This window comes from Pleurodeles waltl, chromosome 9 (genome assembly GCF_031143425.1).
Source record: "Pleurodeles waltl isolate 20211129_DDA chromosome 9, aPleWal1.hap1.20221129, whole genome shotgun sequence".
Classification (NCBI taxonomy): domain Eukaryota; kingdom Metazoa; phylum Chordata; class Amphibia; order Caudata; family Salamandridae; genus Pleurodeles; species Pleurodeles waltl.
Window position 1 is genome coordinate 314,640,304 of NC_090448.1, and position 25,234 is coordinate 314,665,537.

At 43.2% G+C, this 25,234-nt stretch overlaps 1 protein-coding gene across 1 annotated transcript in view; it reads right to left on the reverse strand.

The window, feature by feature from the left end:
* Window positions 1–25,234, reverse strand: part of SLC38A3 (solute carrier family 38 member 3) — a 269,690-nt gene that overhangs the window by 42,138 nt on the left and 202,318 nt on the right. Inside the window, exon 8 of the mRNA XM_069206822.1 lies at window positions 15,190–15,272. Coding sequence (XP_069062923.1) covers window positions 15,190–15,272 — 83 coding nt within the window. The remainder of the gene's footprint in view (window positions 1–15,189; window positions 15,273–25,234) is intronic.

Below are 25,234 nucleotides of genomic sequence, written 5' to 3' on the forward strand. Positions count from 1 at the left end.
TACCTCACTATGGGGCACCCTAAGCACAGACTTCCAAAATCTAGTGCCCTTCCCAGGAAGAGTAAACACACAGTAATACTTTCTACCACACCAGCACTAGGTGATGGAAAGCTGTTCTCAGAGAGACTTTTGAAGACCCGAGCCAGGGCTGGCTTCTCAGTAGGATTGCTCCAGCCCCGTTGCCTCACAAGGGCCAATTCATTACTTCCGTGGACCACCACATGACAGGCTTGGAGACTAGGCTGATTACAGCTAGAATGGCAGAACCAGACAAAAAAGAAGAGCAACCTCTGACACATTGGGAAAAAAGGGCAGAAAATGTGAAATCACAAGCAATCAATAACAAATAGCCTTTACTGCCCTCTTTAGAGTGACTGCCTAAGAACTATCCTAAAAAAGCCACACTGAACCTGCTCACCCACTCCGTCATATATAGAAAGTCGGTATCCAAAGGACTGATTCATACTTTCTCCAAACAAACCTCTATTCACCCCAGGCCCCTCCATTCACTTCACTCTTGATATTTAGGGAGGCTGGGGGACCACACAAAGCATGAGCCAACCCCTCTGTCTTCAATCAGGAGATTACATCTTCCTTTTGTCCTGCCCTTCCATGACCCACACAGGGGTTGATTTTCAAAAAAGTTGCACATTTATTTGCATAGTCATGCCCCTATGTCAAATTTAGATTTCTTTGGAATTCAGAGAAGCTTACTGGAGGACTGCTGGGAAGGTGCCACAGACAAAGGAGTTGTTTGTATACTTGTTTGAAAGTTATGTAGTATTTATTTGCACAAGCATTTACAGACATTTAATTCTGCATAAGTGCAAATGCAATAGCTAACTATCCTATTTTCTTCATGGGAAAAATATTTTTCCCTGTGAAAAAATCCCGTCCCTTGAAATTCCTTGCCATATTTTGGGGTGTTCTCTTCCCCTCAGAAACACTCAACATGGATTTACTACTGTCCTTCAGGACACTAAACCTCCTAAACTATCCAGAATGAGAATGATCTTGTCAAACGTTTCTAAATACCAAGAATCTTATAGGTTTATACACAGAGAGAGACACTGCTGTAATGGAATGCTAACAATCCCCGGTGTACAAGTTAATTTCCATATGTATGTTCTGATTCTCTTATCTTGAGAGGTGGTAATTAGATTTCAAGTTGAACATTTCAGGTGTGAGTAATTCATCAAGACCTGCAATGTTACTTTACATTCTGACAAGGTGTAGTTTTATTATTACACATGCAGTAGAGTGACAGGCACCAGAATGAAAAGAAAAACAATAGGAATTTGTTATAATGAATGAATCTGTTTTGATATATGGTATTTTGTATATGTTACAACCCTGCAGAAGTGGCACACAACCGTGAAACACGTGTTGGCGGTAGTGGATTTTAACAATAGTGTAAACAGTGATGATCGTGTGCTGAAAAAATATTGTTGATACAAAGAATCAGTGTTACCAGTGTTTTCTCATATGTACTTTACGTGTTTGTTTTGAATTAGTGCCATTGAGTTTTGTTACTTGTAAAAAAATTACATTTATACACTGTTCACTAAATTATTGAAAAAGATATAGGAATGACGATTATCATTAGTGTACTTAATTGAAATATTTTTATTTCTGTAACAATCACTCTTCATATTTGTATATGTTTTGTATTTTAAATATGTCATTTGGATTACTGACTTGGTAGCAACAAAGCACAGGTCCAATGGCATCAGATAACCTAATGCAGACAAAAGACAATCAATTTCTCAAGAATAACTGTTAAAAACTATTAAGATTATCATCATAGTGATGCAGTTCCTATTTACATTTCTTGTACCCCAACTGCGGAGTTTGTCATTGGTAAAGTATGGAAAAACAAGTACAAATATTTTTATGTTAAATATTAACATGAATTATTTTATATATTTATTTTAAATGTAGAACAAAAGAACACATGCTACCGTGCTTTTAACTCAATTTTGATTTAAATCGTTAGTTTATCTAAAATAAATTGTTAATCTGAATTAAATGTATACCCACAGTAAAAAAGTATTTTTTATTATGCATTAATAATTATTATAGTGAGGTACATAATTAATGAAAATACATGTAATTATATTTTAATAAAATCCAAGGTTGCATTCATTTATTTTTAATTAAAAAGGTTAGTAATTTATTTCATGATTAAATAATAGATATGTTTTGTTTTTCATTTTTTAACTTTGAGATTATATTTAATTATCTATTAAACTATTTTAAAAATGTTTTTCATCATTTCCTAAATGGTTTTATTTTAAATCCCCACCTTTATTATCTTCTATGGGAGGGTGTTGGAAAACGAGTGGTTATCCATGTGTGGTGTCATTTTGTCTTTAATAACTTTAGAGTCCATGCTCCTCCCTAAACCTTTCCCTAATACCCTTGTTGATACTCCCTGTAGACTTCCTATTTAGTAGTAAATATGCCCATTTTCCAGCTGCTCCCCTAGGTCGCTCCCACATTCAATAGTAAGTAGCAAACTTACAGGTGTGAGGATGTCCCCATAGAGAAGAAAGGAGAAGTGCAGATTTACACGTGTAGGTTTTTGAATAGTATTTTGTAGTACGTTAGTAGTACTAGTCGAGTGAAAATGCAGTTTTTGAAATTGCCTCCGTGATTTTGCTGATCCAGGCCCCGCAAAATCCTCTGACATGGCTGATGATGAGATACGCTCCTGAAGCAACACCCTTTTCAGAGCCCATCTACCCTTTTCATCCTATTTCACCCACTGGCACTGTGCCTCGGTATTTTTTGCGCCTGAAGTGAAGCTTTTGTGAAAGACTGGAAAAGGTTTTGAAAAGTGGAGCCTCTTACTTTTAATGACACTTCCTGGAACGAGTCTGCACTCCCAGGATCCTGTGAGAGGCGTGAGGAGGAGAAGGCGCTGCTCATTCTCTGCACCATCTCCACTGCTCTCCAAGGCCTGTGCTACTGTTTTCCTCCCCTGATCTAATAATAAGGCACTCTTGCCCCCGGCGCGAGCACATCCAGGCGGTCTGGCTAATCGGTGTGGCACGTGCTCCGCGCTGCGGTTGACACATCGTTTGCTGCTTGGTGCTCAGCCAGGGGGGGTCTGTCCTCTCTGATGCCTTCCAGCCTCCCACTCTCGACCAGGCTGTGCGGATTATCCTGCCTCTTCCTGACACCATTTTTCTAGAGGAAGATTGTGCCTATTTATAACAGGCTTTTGGTATGGGTTATTTTAAAGGCACCGGGTATAATCTTATATCTTGCCTTAATGCCTTTTTATATAATGAATATATACTGTACGATCTAAATCATAGGTAAGAACTGAAATGTTACGAGTGAGTTTGACCCTAATCATTTTTGGTAATTTTTATCACTCTCAGAGTGCAGAAAAGACCAGCCGCTCCAGCTGGGATTCCCTGCAGACTTTAAGAAAGACACCTTTGCCAAAATGAATGCATCCAAAGCAATGTATCAATGACTTTTCAATAAGTTTGGGGTACACGGTATATGAAAGGAGATAATTTCTATGTTTCATTAGTGCTTTGTAGTTTAATTAGCATGAAAGTGCTTGCCGTTATCATAAAGTATCCCATGAGATTATTTACAATGAGTGCTTTGAAGTAACTAGAAGGAAACAGACAGCTCTCTATAAGAAACTTTTGGCCGGATGTGGCCCATCTGCTTTCCTTTTCACATCTACATAGCCTGGACATTTGGGAAACTTTAGGGATACCTGAAAACGGGAAGGAGCGGTCACCAGTGACTTTGCAGTGATGGCATGCCTCCTATTCCCACAGCAGTGCCAGGTAACCGCGCACAGGCTCGGCTCGTGGTCAGGTTCTTGAGCCGTACACTTGGTTCAGCTCTGACTCGGCTCTCCCTGTTAATGTAATCTGTTGGAGCACCAACCTCTACCACATACTATGTGCAGACTCATTAAACACGTTTAGCATCACAAAAACACAGTCTGACTAACTTTAGATATTGAGAAATAGCCTCAGATGCCTTGTGTAGCTTCTGTCCTCGCACGGCTGGCCCTTTCTTGCTAACAGGGTCATTGCGCACAAGAGGTTAGTTGAGGGCCAGGAAATGGCGCCAGTTGGTGGAAGGCACCTCAAGCAAAGTCCCTGCCTTTTACTGCTGTTCAGATGCAGGAAGAATGCTTTCTCTCTGGGAATGGGGTTAAATGCCATTTTAATTCAGCAAGGCACCCCTTTCCCCATCTTCCACTCAATTGTTATGAGTAAAGTAAACCCTAACCACTGTTATGTTCTGCGTCCTGAGTTTTGCTTCCCCAGACCAAACACTAATGCCCACCAGTATGGATGATATGTCAGTCCTACACCTTGCAGTCCCCTTTGTCTTATGTAACATTTTCTATACACTGATTTACACATATGATTCATTGTCTCTGTATGTGTGTGTTGTTAAGTGCTCCAACACCCTTCTGGTAACAGAGGGGCAATTAAAAAATGAAATACATGTATGAGAGGGGCTACAGAGAGATGAGAGGCACTGTTAGAGGGTGATAATGAGTGAATCATTGAAGAGCACAAATAAAAATTGCCATATTCTGGTGCACTGTAAGGTCAATATTTACTATGCTTTAAAAACGAATACAATTGAATATATAGTGAAAAATGTATTGTAGAAAGCACAATTTCTGCCATTTTTTTCACAACTTTTCCTAGGAGGAGAACCCACCAAACCCCATTGTAGTGGTCAGGCCTGCTCGCTATGCACCTTATGGTGGCAAGAAATATGTCCTTGCATCAATTTTTGAAGCAAAGACACATTTCTAATTAAAAGAATTGCAAAAAACACAATTGTTGGGCAGAAAACATACGCTCAACGTCCCGGTTGTTCACATTGCTCCAGAGGTTCTGCTGATAATTTTGCTGTGAAGGGCAGAATAATTATGGGACATGACATAATGTTGTAATTTCTAGAATTTCACGTAACAAGTGTAATATGAAATTCACAAAATGTGAAAATGCCAGCATAATTTAAATTTTACCCAGCCCTAGTTAAAATGACTTCTGTGCCATCTTTTACTGCTAAACTATGCCTGCAAAATTTCACAAAAAGGATCTAGTAGTAAGTGAACTACACACTTAAACGTTTCACAGTGCAATAGTAATTGGAGCTTTTTCTACAGTTCCACTTGCCTTGTCACTTGGCCTTGTATGAACACAAAGGGTGGTGGCAATGCCAGGTTACTTGGTGAGACCAGGCCAATGATACATCTGGCCCAAGAGGGATGTACCATTAAAACAGATTTATCAGGTCCATGGATTTGACTGTTTTCAATGATATCCCCTACACACTGACCCATGTTGTTTCCTGAACTGTATAATATAGATGTTTATTAATTTAGATGTCAACGTTTTTGTGAACAGGCACACCTAGCAGTGGATGATGGTCTCCTGTATTTGACTACCTTCAAAATGAATATGTCACAACAAAGATAATTAAAGGCTTTCCTGTGTATAGGCCAAGCCTGGGCTCCTGTAATTCTTCATCTGCCAAAATGTATTTCAAGGCAATCTCACTCCTTCAGTAAGTGTATATCTTTACTCTGGGTATATCTATATGAGTAGCAAAAATATTTTCGTACATAATGAAAATGTCACTTACCCAGTGTACATCTGTTCGTGGCATCAGTCGCAGTAGATTCGCATGTTCTGCAATAGCTCGCCATCTGGTGTTGGGCCGGAGTGTTACAAGTTGTTTTTCTTCGAAGAAGTCTTTCGAGTCACGGGACCGAGTGACTCCTCCTTTTGTCTCCATTGCGCATGGGCGTCGACTCCACCTTCGATTGTTTTTCCCCGCAGAGGGTGAGGTAGGAGTTGAATTGTAGTAATAGTGCCCATGCAATGGAGTGACTAAGTATGCACCTATTTAAGGTTGAGATGATACATATATAAATAATTGAAGGTAACTTCCAAACTGCTACAGGCTCCCGGGGAGGCGGGTGGGCACATGCGAATCTACTGCGACTGATGCCACGAACAGATGTACACTGGGTAAGTGACATTTTCAGTTCGATGGCATCTGTCGCTGTAGATACGCATGTTCTGCATAGACTAGTAAGCAGTTATTTCCCCAAAAGCGGTGGATCAGCCTGTAGGAGTGGAAGTAGTCTGAAATAATGTCCTTAATACGGCTTGACCTACTGTGGCTTGTTGTGCGGATAACACGTCTACACAGTAGTGCTTGGTGAATGTGTGAGGCGTAGACCATGTGGCTGCCTTACATATTTCTTGCATTGGGATGTTTCCTAGAAAGGCCATGGTAGCACCTTTCTTTCTGGTTGAGTGTGCCCTTGGTGTAATGGGCAGCTGTCGTTTAGCTTTAAGGTAGCAGATTTGGATGCATTTAACTATCCATCTGGCTATACCTTGTTTTGAAATTGGGTTTCCTGCGTGAGGTTTTTGAAATGCAATAAAGAGTGGTTTAGTCTTTCTGATGTTTTTTGTTCTGTCAATGTAATACATCAATGCTCTTTTGACATCTAATGTATGTAGTGCCCTTTCAGCTACGGTATCTGGCTGTGGAAAGAACACTGGAAGTTCCACTGTTTGATTTAGATGGAACGGTGAAATAACCTTTGGCAAAAATTTAGGATTGGTCCTTAGGACGACTTTATTTTTGTGTAGTTGTATAAAAGGTTCCTGTATTGTAAACGCCTGAATCTCGCTTACTCTTTTTAGGAAAGTAATGGCGATGAGAAATGCCACCTTCCAGGATAGGAACTGTATGTCGCAGGAGTGCATGGGTTCAAAAGGTGGACCCATAAGTCTAGTTAGGACAACATTTAGGTTCCATGAAGGAACAGGTAGTGTTCTTGGTGGTATAATTCTCCTAAGGCCCTCCATGAATGCTTTAATGACTGGTATTTTATATAGGGAAGTTGAATAGGTAGTCTGCAGGTATGCAGATATTGCTGCAAGGTGAATCTTAATGGAAGAGAAAGCTAGGTTAGATTTTTGTAAGTGAAGCAAGTAACCCACTACATGTTCTGGAGTTGTGTGTAATGGTTGTATTTGATTAATATGGCAGTAGCAAACAAACCTCTTCCATTTACTTGCATAGCAGTGCCTGGTGGATGGCCTTCTGGCTTGTTTTATGACTTCCATACATTCTTGGGTAAGTTGTAAGTGCCCGAATTCTAGGATTTCAGGAGCCAGATTGCTAGATTCAGCGATGCTGGATCTGGGTGTCTGATCTTTTGGTTGTGCTGTGTCAACAGATCTGGCCTGTTGGGCAATTTGATGCAGGGTACCACTGATAGGTCTAGCAGCGTTGTGTACCACGGTTGCCTTGCCCAAGTTGGTGCTATCAATATGAGTTTGAGTTTGCTTTGACTGAGTTTGTTTACCAGGTAAGGAAGGAGAGGGAGAGGAGGAAAAGCGTAAGCAAATATCCCTGACCAGTTCATCCATAGGGCATTGCCTTGGGATTGTTTGTGTGGGTATCTGGATGCGAAGTTTTGGCATTTTGCGTTCTCCCTTGTCGCAAACAAGTCTATCTGAGGTGTTCCCCAGAGTTTGAAATAAGTGTTCAGAATTTGGGGGTGAATTTCCCATTCGTGGACCTGTTGGTGATCTCGAGAGAGATTGTCTGCGAGTTGATTTTGGATCCCTGGTATAAACTGTGCAATTAGGCGAATTTGGTTGTGAATTGCCCAATGCCAATTTTTTTGTGCTAGCAGGCTTAACTGCGTGGAGTGCGTCCCCCCCTGCTTGTTTAGATAATACATTGTTGTCATGTTGTCTGTTTTGACGAGAATGTATTTGTGAACTATTATTGGTTGGAAAGCTTTTAGTGCTTGAAAAACTGCTAGAAGTTCTAGGTGATTGATATGCAGTTTTGTTTGATGTACGTTCCATTGTCCTTGTATGCTGTGTTGATCGAGGTGTGCTCCCCACCCTGTCATGGAAGCATCTGTTGTTATTACGTATTGTGGCACTGGGTCTTGGAAAGGCCGCCCCTTGTTTAAATTTATGTTGTTCCACCACAGAAGCGAGAGGTAAGATTGGCGGTCTATTAACACCAGATCTAGAAGGTGACCCTGTGCTTGAGACCACTGTGATGCTAGGCATTGTTGTAAGGGCCTCATGTGCAGTCTTGCGTTTGGGACAATGGCTATGCATGATGACATCATGCCTAGGAGTTGTAATACCATCTTTGCCTGTATCTTTTGTGTTGGATACATGCGTTGTATGATGGTGTTGAAATTTAGAATTCTTTGTGGACTTGGAGTGGCTACTCCCTTTGATGTGTCTATTATGGCTCCTAGGTATTGTTGTACCTTGCGCGGCAGAATGTTGGATTTTGTAAAGTTGACGGTGAACCCGAGTTTGAAGAGGGTTTGTATGATCTGATTTGTGTGATTTGAGCACTGTATGAACGAATGGGCCTTGATTAGCCAGTCGTCCAAATATGGGAACACATGTATTTGCTGCCTTCTTATGTGTGCAGCGACTACCGCTAGACATTTGGTAAAGACTCTTGGTGCGGTTGTTAATCCGAAAGGCAGTACCTTGAATTGGTAATGTATTCCTTTGAATACAAACCTTAGGTATTTCCTGTGCGATGGGTGTATTGGTATATGGAAATAAGCATCCTTGAGGTCTAAAGTTGCCATGTAGTCGTGTAGTTTTAGCAATGGCAATACTTCTTGTAGTGTGACCATGTGGAAGTGGTCTGATTTGATGAAAGTGTTCACTACTCTGAGGTCTAGGATTGGTCTCAGTGTTTTGTCCTTCTTTGGTATCAGAAAGTACAGTGAGTAAACTCCTGTGTTTATTTGTGTGTTTGGCACTAATTCGATTGCATTCTTTTGCAATAGTGCCTGCACTTCTATCTCCAGGAGATTGGAATGGTGTGTTGTTAAATTTTGTGCTTTTGGTGGTATGTTTGGAGGGAATTGTAGAAATTCTATGCAATAACCATGTTGGATAATTGCTAGAACCCAAGTGTCTGTAGTGATTTCCTCCCATGCTTTGTAATAATGACCTATTCTTCCCCCCACTGGTGTTGTGTGGAGGGGGTGAGTGACCTGTGAGTCACTGTTTAGTAGTAGGGGCTTTGGGGCTTTGAAATCTTCCTCTATTTCTAGGGAATTGCCCTCCTCTATATTGTCCCCGAAAACCTCCTCTATACTGTCCCTGGTAACTGGACGGTGTGGCTTGTGAGGTGCTGGCTTGTGTGCTTTGACCTCGAAACCCCCCTCGAAAGGGCGTTTTACGGAATGTGCTGTAATTCCCTCTGCTCTGCGGGGAGTAGAGTGCGCCCATGGCTTTGGCAGTGTCCGTATCTTTTTTGAGTTTCTCAATCGCTGTGTCCACTTGTGGACCGAACAGTTCTTTTTCATTAAATGGCATATTGAGAACTGCTTGTTGAATTTCTGGTTTAAATCCAGACGTTCGGAGCCATGCATGCCTTCTGATAGTTACAGATGTATTAATTGTCCGTGCAGCTGTATCTGCAGCGTCCATGGAGGAGCGTATCTGGTTGTTGGAGATGGCCTGTCCCTCTTCAACCACTTGTTTTGCCCTATTTTGTAAGTCCTTGGGCAGATGTTCAATGAGATGTTGCATCTCGTCCCAGTGGGCTCTGTCATAGCGCGCAAGTAGTGCCTGGGAGTTCGCGATGCGCCACTGGTTTGCAGCTTGTGCTGCGACTCTTTTACCAGCTGCATCGAACTTGCGGCTTTCTTTATCTGGGGGTGGTGCATCTCCAGATGTGTGAGAGTTGGCCCTTTTCCTAGCTGCTCCTACAACGACAGAGTCTGGTGGCAGCTGTGTAGTGATGAAAGCCGGGTCTGTAGGAGGCGCCTTATACTTTTTTTCCACCCTTGGTGTGATTGCCCTACTTTTGACCGGCTCCTTAAAGATGTCTTTTGCGTGCCGGAGCATACCAGGGAGCATAGGCAGGCTTTGGTAGGAGCTGTGGGTGGAGGAGAGTGTGTTGAATAAGAAATCATCCTCGACCTGTTCTGAGTGGAGGCTTACGTTGTGAAATTGTGCTGCTCTAGCCACCACTTGAGAATACGCGGTGCTGTCTTCTGGTGGAGATGGCTTTGTAGGGTATGCCTCCGGACTGTTATCTGACACTGGGGCGTCGTATAGGTCCCATGCGTCCTGATCTTGGTCACCCTGGCTCATGGTGGTGTGAGCTGGGGAGTGTGATGGAGTTTGTGCTGGTGAGACGTTAATCACGGGCGGAGGAGAGGGTGGTGGGGTAACTCTTTTCACCACTTTTGGTTGTGGTGTCTGTTCCGTCTGGAACTCCAACCTTCTCTTTCTCCTAATGGGGGGAAGGGTGCTTATTTTTCCTGTCCCCTGCTGTATGAAGATACGCTTTTGCGTATGGTCCACATCAGTTGCTTGTAGCTCTTCCTCAAACCTATGCTTCTGCATTTGGGAGGTTAGCGAGTGCTCTTCAGTATAAGAGCCTGAAGCTGGGTCGCTTGCAGTTTGTTTCGGCATCGAAACCCTGTCTGCGTGTTTTTTCGGCTCCGAGGTGACTCTTTTCTTTTTCGGGGCCGAAACCTCTCGGCGTCGATCTGTTTCGGTGCCGCTGTCTCGGCGTCGAGCCGTGTCCACACCGGCATCTCGGTGTCGAGGCTTGTCTCCAGCACTTTCTCGGTGTCGAGAAGGCTGCGTGCCGGTGTCTCGACCGGAGTCGGACGATCTCGGCACTGTTTGGGCCTTTTTCGGTGCCGACGGTCGGTCACCGAATTTATGGGTCGAGCCATGGCCTGGTGGCAGTGGCGTCCCCTGGGCCTTGTAAATGTTCTTTTGAGTGGATTTCGACGTCTTACTCACGGTTTGTGTATCGTCGAATCCTTCGGAGTCTGAGTCTTGGATCGAGAAGGTACCTTCCTCTTCCTGTTCCTCGAACTCTCGTTGGGCTGTCGGTGCGGACGCCATCTGAAGTCTTCTGGCTCGACGGTCTCGGAGTGTTTTTCGGGACCGGAACGCACGACAGGCCTCGCAGGTGTCTTCGCTGTGCTCAGGTGACAGGCACAGGTTGCAGACCAAGTGTTGGTCTGTGTAGGGGTATTTATTGTGGCATTTGGGGCAGAAACTGAACGGGGTCCGTTCCATCGGCGTTCTTCAGCACGCGGTCGGGCCGATCGGGCCCCGACGGAGGATCGAAAAACTACCCCGAAGGGCACCGGAGCTCTTCGATCTTCGATGCGGTGTGGAATCTAAGTACGCCGATCCCGAACGCAACAATACCGACGAAAATCTTCCGAAATTAGCTAATTTTCCGTTCCGAAACTCGGAGCGACAGGAACACGTCCGAACCCGATGGCGGAAAAAAAACAATCGAAGATGGAGTCGACGCCCATGCGCAATGGAGACAAAAGGAGGAGTCACTCGGTCCCGTGACTCGAAAGACTTCTTCGAAGAAAAACAACTTGTAACACTCCGGCCCAACACCAGATGGCGAGCTATTGCAGAACATGCGTATCTACAGCGACAGATGCCATCGAACATATAATTTCCTAAATGTTATTTACAAAACATCTTCCCAATCAGCATAGGCTTTATTAAAGATTAGGACACAGCATGGCTGCCAGGAGATATTTGGTTACAAGAAAAAACTGGGACAAAGTCTGTGCCTCAACAAGGTCTTGCATTGACAGTCCTTATCATTCAGAATCAACTTTCGGATGCTTTAATTTAACTAATTATAGCTCTGCTCGTAATCCCTGTGTTGGGACAGAAATGTCTTCCACTTGGTTAAAGACATGTACCCCTGCCCGAGAGCCCAACTGTATTGTTGTTTGGATCCTTAATGCTGATTTGTTTTGTGTCATTAGGTAAACAATGATCAAGTGTATCCACCTTGATATAGGCCTGCGGATTGCGGTCTTGTAGGACCGGGGCGCCCAAAGAGCTACCCAAGACCTTTTCACCTCGTGTCCCTAGAGTGAGGCTTTAGACTCACTCATCTTTTTAAACGTTCTGCTGATGTGCTTAACTCAACCTTGGCCTACATCAGGCAGATGTGGAGTGCTGCACAGGAGTAGTGACACTGTGCTAGATGTATGTATGCCAGGCAAGGGTACAGTACAGGGTTAGAGCAGTGCTGTACAGACTATCTGAGGTTAGATGATATGTATGACCTGAGAGGAATACATTATATGAGAGATGCAGTGCTGGGCACTGCAGGTGCATCGAAGAGCATGTGCTTGGTGTATATGTGCTATGTGAAGTACAACACATGAAGGGTGAAGTGTTGTGCAGCCCGCACTTGGTGAGTGAGATTACTGGTGGCATGTGTGCTTACAAATAGCACACTCTGGTACAGTATAGGACAGCTTCAGTATTTCACAGTGCACACAGACTGAATGCGTGTGTACTGAATATATATGTACTTGTAATGGTACAATGCATTAATGTAACAGTGCTGAACAGTAAGGGTGCTTTGACTATACACTGATTAAGTGTGCCAGAAATGGTACAATACATGGAGGACCCTGGGTTCCATTTTGAGAAACCCAGGCCTGCCTGGTGAAACATGAGGAGTAGAGGAGTTCCCATAGGCAGATTTGTGTATTGCTGCATCTCTGAGAGCTGGAGGAAGGGACCCACTCTTTACACTTCAAATGGCTGTGCTTTGATTCATTGATAAATCACAAGGACGGGGCCTGGATACATCTCAGGAAAGGAAACAGGGCTGATTAAGGGATCAGAAAGAGTTGGCTTAGGAGCCTGGGACAAACCTTGTGATGCACATTCACCATGCCTGATATCTAGGTGTGAACTCTGGTCACTCTCATGAATTGTGTTTTAAGGGGAAAGAAGAACAAGAGAAGTGGATGCTTCAAAAGAAGCTGAACTCCAATATAAAACTTCAAAGACTTGGACGCTAAAACACATTTTGGTGTCTGGAAAGAGAATATAGGAAGGGGAGGTTGAGACCCCAGTCTTTGTCATCTGCCGATCAGCCTACCCTATGAGGAGGGGAACTCTGCAAGACTCATGCCTGTGATCAGGACTGAGGGCAAAGGCCTGCTAATCTCCCCGCTGGGTGAGATATTTCTGTAGGGAAACCAGGATCATCTGCCCTGGAGCACTAGGACCCATCTGCTTGCTAAGAACGGTGTGCCTTGTGAGGAACAGAAGAGAGTTGGAGGGAAAAAGGTACAATAGGGAGCCCTACCGTGAGCACTCCCTGTGTGAGGTGGGAGTATTCAACTGTGCACCAACTGGGCCATAAACCATATGCCAGGAAAGTGCTGTCATAGATTGAGCTATGAGATAGTGCTGTGTGGTACTGGACGAGCCCGTACCTCTGCACTGCGATGAATGTGTATGCCACGGGGGGCCACTAGTAAAGTGGCTACAGTGAGAAGTGCTGCGACTTGTAACTGTCTTGACTGGGGCGCTTGTACCTGAGAATCCTGTACTCAAACTGTCCAGTATTTCAGCAGCTCTGTATGCTGGGGGGGGGTGTTGGGGGCTGCAAGCACAAATGTTGCAGAGGGATTCAGGCCACCACTCGAAGGAGAGACTGAGGCTACATGTGGCAGGAACAGCCCCTGCCTGACTACTGAGGACTGCAGAGGATGGGGTGGATGACAGTGCATCCTCGTTGCTGTTCAGTCGGAAGCTGAGGAAAGGATTCCCCCACTCCTTATAGGTAAAGATAACTTACTGTGTCTTTGCAAGCTGGGAGCTGGTCCGACAACTGAGAGAACTCCGGCAGTGCTGCTCAGGAGAGAGAGCCTGCTCCGCTGGGTGCTGCTGCATGGGCCATGAACAGCTCAACTTCTTTGAACAGAACAGGACACGTGGGTGCTCATGCAGAAAACACACGCTGCACTGCTCAACTCTTCTATGCTGCGAGAGCGGGTAAGCTGTGAACTGTGGCAGTTGCTCCCTGGGGACTCGTTGCTAATTGTGCTGCAGCACCATAGACACTTGACTAAATACTGAAGAGTCAAAATGAATCTCTTGAGTACAGCCTAATAGTGAGCATTCCCTGGATATGAATGGGGAAAAACCCAGGACGTGTTACATGAAGCAGGGTGGGACATGGATTTACCTAACAACTATTAGAGCTTCGACCTCAAGGGGATTGTGTTATTGCGTGTGCATATCATTATTCCTTTGCATGTGTAAAGTTAGAAATAAAATACCTCTTTTTCTTCTAAAAGCAACAATTTGACATTGATTCATTGTTCGTACTGTTTGCACGTTGAGTTATGAGTCATATGTGCTGAGAAGCATCTAAACTCCCCCCCCCTCTCCCAGATGGATCATTGGCTGCTCAATCACAGGTACCACTGAGAGTCAAGTGCAGAAGGGGTACTTGGCCCAGTTACTCAGGATCTTTAGTAGGTCGGGCCCCAGGACATCAAGACTATAAGGCCTCAAACCCCAGTGTTGGGCCCAGTAGCTCCTGCGAGACCAGTGGCACTCTGAAAGGGGTTCTGGCACCCTCTCGTATCCATCTGTAATGCTCAAATCAAAGATGAATTCATGATAACTGCAATGGAAACTCACAGAAGAACAGGACTTGCCTACAGTTATGAATGTACCTGGACCACCCCAGTGACTATGAAAACCTTTCAGTTTTCTATAATACCTCTTCAATGAGGTGGAAATATGATGAGCACCAAGCATAGCTTCTCAGCAGACATATAAGACATATTATTCATTCTGATGCAAAATGATTTACGATACAAACCGAACAACAATCCTCTTTGCTTCAAACCAATAAAAAATATTGAAGGCACATTTAAACAAGGTCATATTTGGCTTCTAAGTGTCAAAAATGTATTATCACATGCAAATAGTTTGCACGCATTCTAGACAATATGGCCCATATTTATACTTTTTTTTGCGCCGCATGTGCATCATTGTTTGATGCAAAAGTGGCACAAACTTACAAAATATAATTGTATTTTGTAAGTTTGAGCTGCTTTCGCATCAAAAAGTGAATCAAATATGGCACAAAAAAGTATAAATATGGGCCTATGTCTCTTGTGAATTATGCGCGGCAGACTTATTTTATCTTTTATCGGAGAAGCACAAGCACTTCCCAGACTGCATTTTACTTTCTATTTTGTCCATAAATTGAAAGGTTAAAACTCTTAATGACTCATCTCTTGCACCACCACTTTATATTTACTGTCACAGAAGTAATACTCACCCAGCTGCTTCATAAGGGCAAGTGGCAATATGATGGCGACAGACACCATGACAACTAGGTAGTTCCCATTCATGTACCAGTCCCTGCAAAGCAACCAAGAGGTGAGAGGGGGCCTGGACCAGGAAAGTAAAATCAAACATAGATAAATGCTTTTGATAGCAGCCCAAAGTGTCAGTGTACAAGTGCAATGAGAAATTCTAGCAAGAGGTAATCAAAGGTTAAAGTAACGGTATAGTTCAGTGTGATAAAGAGATCTGTTTTTAGTTTTAAAAAACCTTAGAAGTTCACAGCAAAAATCAAAGTTTAAAGTAACGTTATAGTTAGGTGAATATGTCAGTGACAACCTTAATGTTTTGAACTACAAAAGAAAATACGTATACATTCACCAGCTATAGTTAGCAGACCTAACAATAACTTCCGTCCCTGCCATTCACTGGTTATCACCTTACATATTACATCACTCATGACATGTTCTATAACATCATTTATGACATCACTGATGACATCATCCAAACTTCTTTTGTACACATTGCTCTATAAACAGGTATAGCATTAGAGCTATGAAAGTAAGTGGACAATAGCTCTGACTAATATTCAGCATCATTACTGCTATTGTACATACAACTGCCATAGGTAAAGCACGTTTGTATTATGTTCAACATTGACCCTATACCATACATTTCACTGGTAGCTGAGTCCATATGAGCCACAGATGAAAGGGCAACCTATTCTTTGCACCATGTTCAATCTGTAAACAGCTGTTCAGGGAAAACCAATTTCCTCCAGATACTGAAGCCCTGTTATGTAACTAATGCCCTGCTACGGACGGCCTTTGTCCCTATCAAACCCCTAAGAGTCACTGAACTTACATTAAAAATTAAGTGGATATAAGTCGAAAAGTGTGTACTGTTAACACTGTTTACTTTATGGAGAGAGTTTACTCTGTATCACAGTATTTGCAGCCATTGAAACTCTCATGACTAATACACCACAGAGTATTAAAAAGTATCTACTAAGAACAGTGTACACTCTATTCAAAATGTGTCCAAAGAGCAAATATTAACTTAAAATAATCAAGGTCTGAAGGTACTAAAGATCATACTACCTGCAGCTTTCAGTCTGTGGTGAAAACTTTACAGACAGCACATCTTCTGAATGAAAAGAAGCACATGTACATAGGTTAATACCTAGTGCACACAGTCTTCTATGTATTGTCAAGCTGAGATGTTTCTGTCTACTAACTTATGGCTGCTTACAATACTTAGTATGTAGCACTTAGAATTTTTGCCCTGCTGGATACTCTTTCTGCAGTACTCAAAAACTTGGGTTACACAAAATTAACATAAATCATCAACTGTCACCTGCACACAAAGTTACTGTTCAATACAAATATTTATAAAATGTTCAGTATCTCTACACACCTATGATGCATTAGGAGCACATGTGTCTTTTAAACACTTATACCCATTAACTGGAACCAGGCTATACAAAACTAGATAGAAAAGTATTATGATGGTTACCCGCCACTATGTAAACTATAAAACATAACACACTCATTGGATGATATCATCAGTGATGTCATCAGTGATGACTTCTGAGATGTCATGAGGTGTTATCAGTGATGCCATAAATTATATCACAGAACATGTCATGTGTTAGGTAATATGTAAGCTCGTAAGCAGTGCATGGAGGGGCACAAGTTATAGATAGCTATGCTAACTATAACAGGTGAACTCCGGTGTTGTTTAGTTCAAATCCTTAATGTTGTCACTCTCATACTCACCTAACTATAACATAACGTTGACCTTTTTTTTTTTCACTGAATTTCTAAGGTAGTTTTTTAAACAAAAATAGATCTTTTTATGACACCTAACTATAGCGTTACTTTAACCTTTGTTTCTTTTTCAGTGAATTTCTATGTTTTTTTAAACGTAAAGTAACATTTTATTACCGTAGGTAAAGCCAAACCATGTTGCTCATGGCCAGGAAAGGGACATGTGGTCCCTCCCTCCCCAAGCCTCATTAAGCTCATTAGGCCTGGGGAATCCCAGGGCCTAATGTTTTTCAAAGGGAAGGGCGGCCAAGTGCTCCATCTCCCTGAACCTTATTAGGCCCAGTGCACCCCATTTCCCAGGGTCCGTTTTATTTTAACGGGAAGGATGGGGGTGGGGCTGTAGGGTCCACCTTCCCTAGACATTATAGGCCCGGGAGCCCACCTAAGGGCAAAAACGTCCAAAAAAGGGGAGGGGTGTGTGCACCAAGCTGGAGCAAATGTCCCTGTACCCTTTGTTTTTATTTAGTGGGAACAAATAAAACAAAAAAATACATATATATATATATATATGGAAAATTTCACTTACCCAGTGTACATCTGTTCGTGGCATCAGTCGCTGCGAAACACGGAGCGAAAAGGAACACGTCCGAACCCGATGGCGGAAAAAAAAAAATCTAAGATGGAGTCAACGCCCATGCGCAATGGAGCCGAAATGGGAGGAGTCCCTCGATCTCGTGACTCGAAAAGACTTCTTTGAAGAAAAACAACTTGTAACACTCCGAGCCCAACACCAGATGGCGGGATGTGCACAGCATGTGTATCTGCAGCTACACATGCCATCGAACATTTATATATATATATATATATATATATATATATATATAAATGATTTAATGGTGAATTTTAGTGCACACATTTTAATACATATTAGCTAAAAAACATATTTCAGAGGGGAACCCGAATCCAACATTTAAAGGCCTACCACACTACCAGAGAAAATTATTCCTCTGCATCAGGAAATACACATATGCCGTGACCTGCAGAAACAGCAAGTGCACAATAGGTAAATATATGCCACAGAAGAAGACATCTGCCCTTCTGTTGTGCCTGACTGAAAAACTTGACATAAAATTTAACATACGGGTAAAATACTAATTTTAAATACTATTCCAGGAGACTTGCCTCCCATTCATCATTCCTTTAGAAGAAAATTAAATTTCAAAAGAAGGGCTCCTATCGTATTGAAAGAGGTGTACACATGGTCATCAGTCTACCAGCCTTCCAGAGTTGGTGCTCAAACAGGTAAGTCTGAGACCAATATAGCAGTGATGCTGCTCACATATGCCTGAGCTGCTCATATCAGTCATATTGTTCAGATATGCCAGGACTGTTCAAGTACCAGTAGTGCTGCTAAAATGTTCTAGCATTGTGCATGTGCCTAAGGCTGCTCAACCACCAGGGTTGACCTTGGGTCATTGCTCTGAATGTGCTAAATATTCTTGTGCGCTATCATTGCTCATGTGGATATGGGACACCTCTGCATGGCATCTTCTTTTGCCTGGGTCACTCTTATGTTGTCTGTCAGAGAAGCACTTGTGACAGGAATATTCATGTACCAGAGATGACCTAGTGGTTAGAACTGTTCTGCTTCCAGGGCTGCTCCTTGCTCATGTGCAGGGTGCTCAAGTGCCAGGATTCTTCTTGGGCTAATGGGGCTTCTAACGAGCTTGGTCTGCTACATACGTGTGCTACAGATAGCCATGTGCCAGGAATGCTTCTGTCATTGTATTTATACATCAGTGAAACAGGTATGCCAGGACTGCTCTATTTAATTATTGCTGCTCTTAAGCCAGAGTGATCTTATGCCAGGGTTTCTACTGCATGAGGGGTGCTCATTTGTTAGACATGGTTTTGCACCAATCTACTCGTTGTTGTATTTTAGACCACTCTCCAAAAACTTTGTTTTTTAAAGACTAGGCACTGATGGGAGCCAGCCTGAGTTTCACTGCCCCTGCACAAGGGAATGCCAAACACGTGAGCTGATTTTGTACCAATGGGGCTCATTGTGGAAGGGTTCATCTTAGGCCAGTTGTGATACATTTGTGCCAATTTTTTCCTTATGTCAGACAGTTTACGACAGGGATACTTTTGAAGCAATGGTTCTCTTTCATCTGTAGTTATCTTGTTCCAGTACTGACCATGAGGCATTGGCGCGCTGAGGCCCATATTTATACTTTTTTAGCGCTGCATTTGCGTCATTTTTTTAAACAAAAGCAGCGCTCACTTACAAAAAACAATTGTTTTTTTTAAGTGTGCGCCGCTTTTGCGTCAAAAAGCGGCACAAATGCGGCGCTAAAAAAGTATAAATATGGGCCCAACTGTTTTGTGGCATTGGTGCAGTAGTGCTAGTGGTGTTTGCTTCTGGTCTAATGCTGCATCATGTGCCAGTGATCCGCCTAATTCAGAGCTTCATCTGTGCCATGTGTACCTTGAGCTAGGGATACTCTTGTTATAGAGATGGTCTTGCATGAGGGGTTTTCTTATCCAAAAGTGGTTTTGCACAAGGGCTGCCCACGTATGAGGGTCATTCAAGTACAGGAAGGTTCCTGTGCCAGAGCTTTTCACAGACTGGTGGTGCTGCTCTACTCACAGGAAGCTAATATTCCTGCAGTCCTTTAGCAATAAATAGACAGTGCTGTAGTGAAGTTTAAGCAGTTTTCTTTTACACGGGTAGGGCTAAATAAATTTGCTTTTCTGCAGGGTAGTTTTGCACCACAGTTCGACCAATGCAAACATTTTGGGCCTGATTTAGAGTTTGTAGCTGGGGGGAGGGAGTTTACGGCATTACAGTCGTGACGGATATCCCATCCACCGTATCAAAATTCCATTTTATCTTATGGAAATCATAATACTGCAGACAGGATATCCGTCACATTTGTGATGGAGTAACGGGTCGGCCAAACTCTAAATCAGGCCCTTTATTTGCACCGATTTTCCAGTGGAAAACTGCATTTTAGGGACAGTTCATTGTTACAAATGCTGTATTACACTGGTCAGTTAGTGTAACTGGTGATCCAAATTTGCCCCGCCCCATTGCAAATGCATGGAATGTGACAAGTTACACGACTGCAGTCCTGTGTTAAAGACCTGAGCACATGGGCTCTTAAAGGGAATTCTCTAAAGCAGAAATAGCTGGTGCCAGATAGCAGCGACGGGCTGGGCATTGGGGGTCGATAGTATCTGTCAGTAGAATAAGTCAGCTGAATGCGCCCCCCTCTGCATTGGAGCCTGCCAAGGTCGGCAGTAATTTTCCATGTCGCTGCCCTCCTCTAGTCATTGGTTGCTATTTTTGCTCCCGTCTCTCACTGCACGTCTTTTGAAAGAGTGAACTGACTTTAAATTACTAGGGCCTTCTTGAGAAGCCTGCGGAGGAGTGAACGTGAAAGTTTCGGGTGCTAGACGTGTCTGCCATTTTGTAACACCCTGACAAAGCACCCAGACTTATTTTCCAATAGAGTGAAGTTTTTTGGTGAGGTTGGTGAGAGCATCTGCTGGGACTTACTACTCAGTTCCATTAGTAATCACGGGGGGACTTACTAGGGAGTTTTGAGCACTTTATCAAAACAAACTTTGCCCACTGTGTCACAGGACAGCCAATAAACATAGTGCTGCCGTGTGACACACTGGTTAATTGCCTCATCAGGCGGCAACAGGGTGAAAAGGCAAATTCACACAGTGAGCTGGAAACCCTTCCACAAAGTAGCTTCCCATCTTAGGCGTGAACACTCTGTACTGCTGGCCTCCAATCAGATTCTTCCCAGCACATGGAAACATGTTCTGGATTGCTGTGTGGGACGGCAGCTGGTACTCTCATCGCAGGGGGTCCACTGACCCACTCGCTATGACCGCGCCCCCTGATTCCTGACGATACACACATTGAAAAGTATTCCTAGGTTAGCTGGTGTAAAGCGTAGAACAACAACAGGAAGGTCTACTCCGTGAAAACATCCACCACAATGCTGCCCCAAAAAAAGCGTGGGCAAGTACTCTATGCAATGTGAGGTGATATGTCCAGAGGACCAGAAAGGTTGTGGTATTACAGATGGGAGATGCAAATAAGCGCACATCTGCTTGGGGGCAAGGGGCGCACTAGAGGTAAAACAACATTTTTGCTTGTGGCATCACTAACCCTTGCATCATTCCAATATTGGATCACTTGGTGACAATAGCTGATGTCAAAGACAAGCAAATAAGAACAGTGACATTTTTTTATCTTGAAAGTGGATTGTTTTGAAACCTTAGAGTGATGTCTGCACACAAATGGGTATAATGTCCTGTCTATTCTTTTGAAGAAATTGGAATCGATCATCACCATCTCCAACACTTTAGAAACAGATGCTAAAACAAAAATGAGGCCAATTTTGTTTTTAAAAATTAGGATTTGGGGGCTGTAAATATCTGACGTTCCAGTCTTCCTCCAACGGAGCATTTATGATCTTGGATAGGATATCTCCACCCCCACACACCTTTTGTCAGGCCCTGCACGTCTGTCCATCTACCAGCACACATGCTCTTGCTGCAGTCAAGAAGTTGCTAAGTGAGTTGGCTGACTTCCCTGAAAGGACTTACTATGCAGGTGTCCTCCTCTGTGCAGAACCTGAAATTAAGCTGAACTGCTCTGAACACTGAGCGTGGTGTATCTTTAATGTACACTCTCTGTGGGCCCTTTTTAGGTTGAAGCCTACCAGACAGTGCAGCTATCTGGTTGCTAATGACTTCATGGGACATTCTGAAAGCTGACCTAGGAATGCATTCAGCTCATTCACTGCCTTTGTGGTTTGCAACTCTCATTTGCTTGCTTCCTATTTGCTGCTTTTATTTGTTTTAGTCTGTGCAGCATGTCTTTGTGCCTTCTGTGGAGCATAGCCGATTTACCACCTCTCTGACTTGCTCCTTGTATTCTTACACAGGTGGTCGCTTTCTGTGAACAGGCCTTTAAATTTTGTTCTTATCTTCTCACAATTGCTGTGCATCCAAAGACAGAGGTCAAATGACAGTCTCTGTCTTCCGTGGGACCATGGTGTTTTCTTTTCTTTCTCTGATTTCAAAGTGAGAGGATTTATGTGACAATCTGGGGGGTGAAAATAAAGGCTTTTTTCCAGCACACAAAACTGAAAATGACCTGTGGAAATGTTTCAAATATATCAGAATTAGGAAAGCACTTATGAAAGCACGATTTTTGGGCTCCTGAAGTGTGGTGAATTTTTTTTTTTAATAGGATCAAAACAAATCAATACACTAAGTGATGACATCTCTACTCATTATTGTCTGTGTGCTGTATAACATTGACAGTAAAACTGTATGTTTGTACAAATGTAATGGTCATTTGAAGTGAAAACGTGTTGTCTGTAATGGTAGCATTATCATTTGTGTGTTGTATAATTTTATTAATAAAACTGTATTTCTGCAAATCTAATGGTCATGCCAATTGAAAATGTGTTGTCTGTACAACCATGCATTCTCCACTCTTCCACTCCACTGTACGACACTGTACTCCACTCCACTCTACTCCACTCAATGTTCCTCCACTCTTTACCACTGTTCGCCACACCACTCTGCTGTACGTCACTCCACACGACTCCATGCCAATCCATTCCACACTACAGCACTATAAATCACACTACTCTACTCTACTCCACTCAACTCTACTCCACTCCACTTCACTCTACACCATGCCACTCCACTCTTCAACACTCTCTAGCACTCTACACCATGCCACTCTACGACACCCTACAAGGTGCCACTCCTTACCACTCTATGCCACTTTACGCCACTCTACCCTCCATCACTCTACTCTATGGCCCTCTACTCTGCTCTACTCTCTGCCAGTTTATGCCACTATCCTCCCCTCTATGCCACTCTACGCCACTCTGCACTACTCTACTACTCTTTACTCCACTCTAGGCTGCTCCACTATACACCGCTCCACACCACTCCTCTATGACATGCCATTCCACTGTACTCCACTCCATTCAACTCTATGCCACTCTATGCCACTCCAAAACATTCCACTCTATGACACTCTACACCATTTCTCTCTACTCATCTGAACTCCATTCTACACCACACCACTATGACACTCTATACCACTTCATTCTATGTGACTCTATGACACTCTAGACCACCTCACTCTACACCACTTTACACCACTCCACTCTAGGCTATTCTATGACACTCCTCCCCAAGACACTCTATGCTACTCCACCCTATGCCTCTCTACGCCACTCCACAACACATTACGAGACTCCACAACACTGTACACTACTCCATGCAACTCTACAAAACTCCACTCAACAACACTTTATGCCACTCCACTCTACTACACTCCATGTCACTTTACTCCAATCTATGACACTCCACTTCACTCTATGACATTGTAATCCACTCTGCGCTATGCTACGCCACTTCACTGTACTCCACTCCATTCGATGTCACTCCACTCTGACACTCTGCTCTAGACCATTCTATGCAATTTTACTTACTCCACATTACTCTGTGCCACTTTACGCCACTTCACGACACTCAACTCAACTCTACAATACTCTACTTCATTCTATGCTGCTCCACTCTATGCCGCACCACTCAACGACACTCCTCTCTATGCCCCTCCACTCTACGCTACTTCTTTCTATGACACTCTATGCCACTCCACTCTATGCAACTCACTCTATTCCACTCCACACTACTTTACTCCATTTCATGCACTTCACTCTACTTTACTCCTCTCTATGACACACTACTCCACTCCACTCTACAACATTCTATTACATTTTATGTCCTCCACTCTACGTTCCACCATTCAAAGCTCCTCCACTCCACTCTACTTCATGATACTCCACGATAGTCCAGCCAATTCTACTCCATTACACTCCACTCTACTCCATTCTACTCCATTCTACTCCATGACTCTCCATGACCCTCCACTCCATTCTATTCCACTGCACAACACTCAACTCTACAACTCTCCACAACACTCCACTCTACACCATTCCACTCAATGCTACTCCACAACACTCCACTCCACTCTATGAGATTCCACTCAGCACCACTCTCCTCTGTGCCACTAACTTTTGGCCATGCTGAACAGCAGCCGCGCTGGTGTACAACATAGCTAAAACACATTGACAAAGCCAATAGCTCTTGCATTGGTGCAACCTATTTCCTTTGCCAATGCTTGTTCTACACTCTTGTTATGTTCTGATCCTAAGTGAAAGTTGTGAGGGTCATTTAGGAGCTAGCCAGTCTACATTCCACCACCTCTGGTTGGATCGTGCTTATCAATAAACAACAGTGTCTCATCAGGGAGTTCACCACATTTTATCTCAGCCACTGCCTTCAGATTCACAAGTCTGTTTTAATAGCTGTCACTGAAGTTTCTCCTCCTAGGTCCAAGTCTCCTCTTTATGTGATATTTCAATCAGAAAATAAAATGTAGGGGTAGTTTTCAGATTTTCACAATTTTGTTGAAAATTTGCAAAATGTTCAAAGTCTGCAATGATCAATGAAACCTGCAGAAAACGACAAAATCTGTGTTTCTTGCAGAAAAATCACATTGCGGATTTGGACTACCAATGGCAATGAGTAATGTAGTCAGTCGAGCAAACTGCTGAGTTTAGACTCATACAGTCCAGAGTACTACTACCGAGTGAGAAGGAGGTCCTGGAAGTATGTAAATTGGGTCTGGCAGGAAGATGCTGTGGCTGCTTCCCAAGGCAGTAATATTTTCTTTAATTTTAGCTACTTCTCCAAAAATTAACAGGTACTGTGCATAATTTGACCAAAGCATTGAAATTTACTCCAATCCACGACACTCCACTCTATGACATTATATTCCACTCTGCACTATGCTACGCCACTTCACTGTACTCCACTCCATTCTATGTCACTCCACTCTGACACTCTGCTCTACACCACTCTATGCCATTTTACTCACTCCACGCTGCTCTATGCCACTTTACGCCACTTCATGACACTCAACTCAACTCTACAACACAACAGGTGACATCAGCGGTAAAACTTGCTGGGCTTCAGATTTAAACTTCGAGAGATCTGAGGCCTAGTAGGAAGTGAGAAGACCAAGAACCTTATAAATGATCTAGCAGGAAGATGCCATGGCTGCTACAAAAGGCTGTAACATTACCTTTTATTTAGCTATTTTTTCCAAAAAGAAAATGTCAACTATCTTGCATATTTTGACCAAAGCATTGGAGC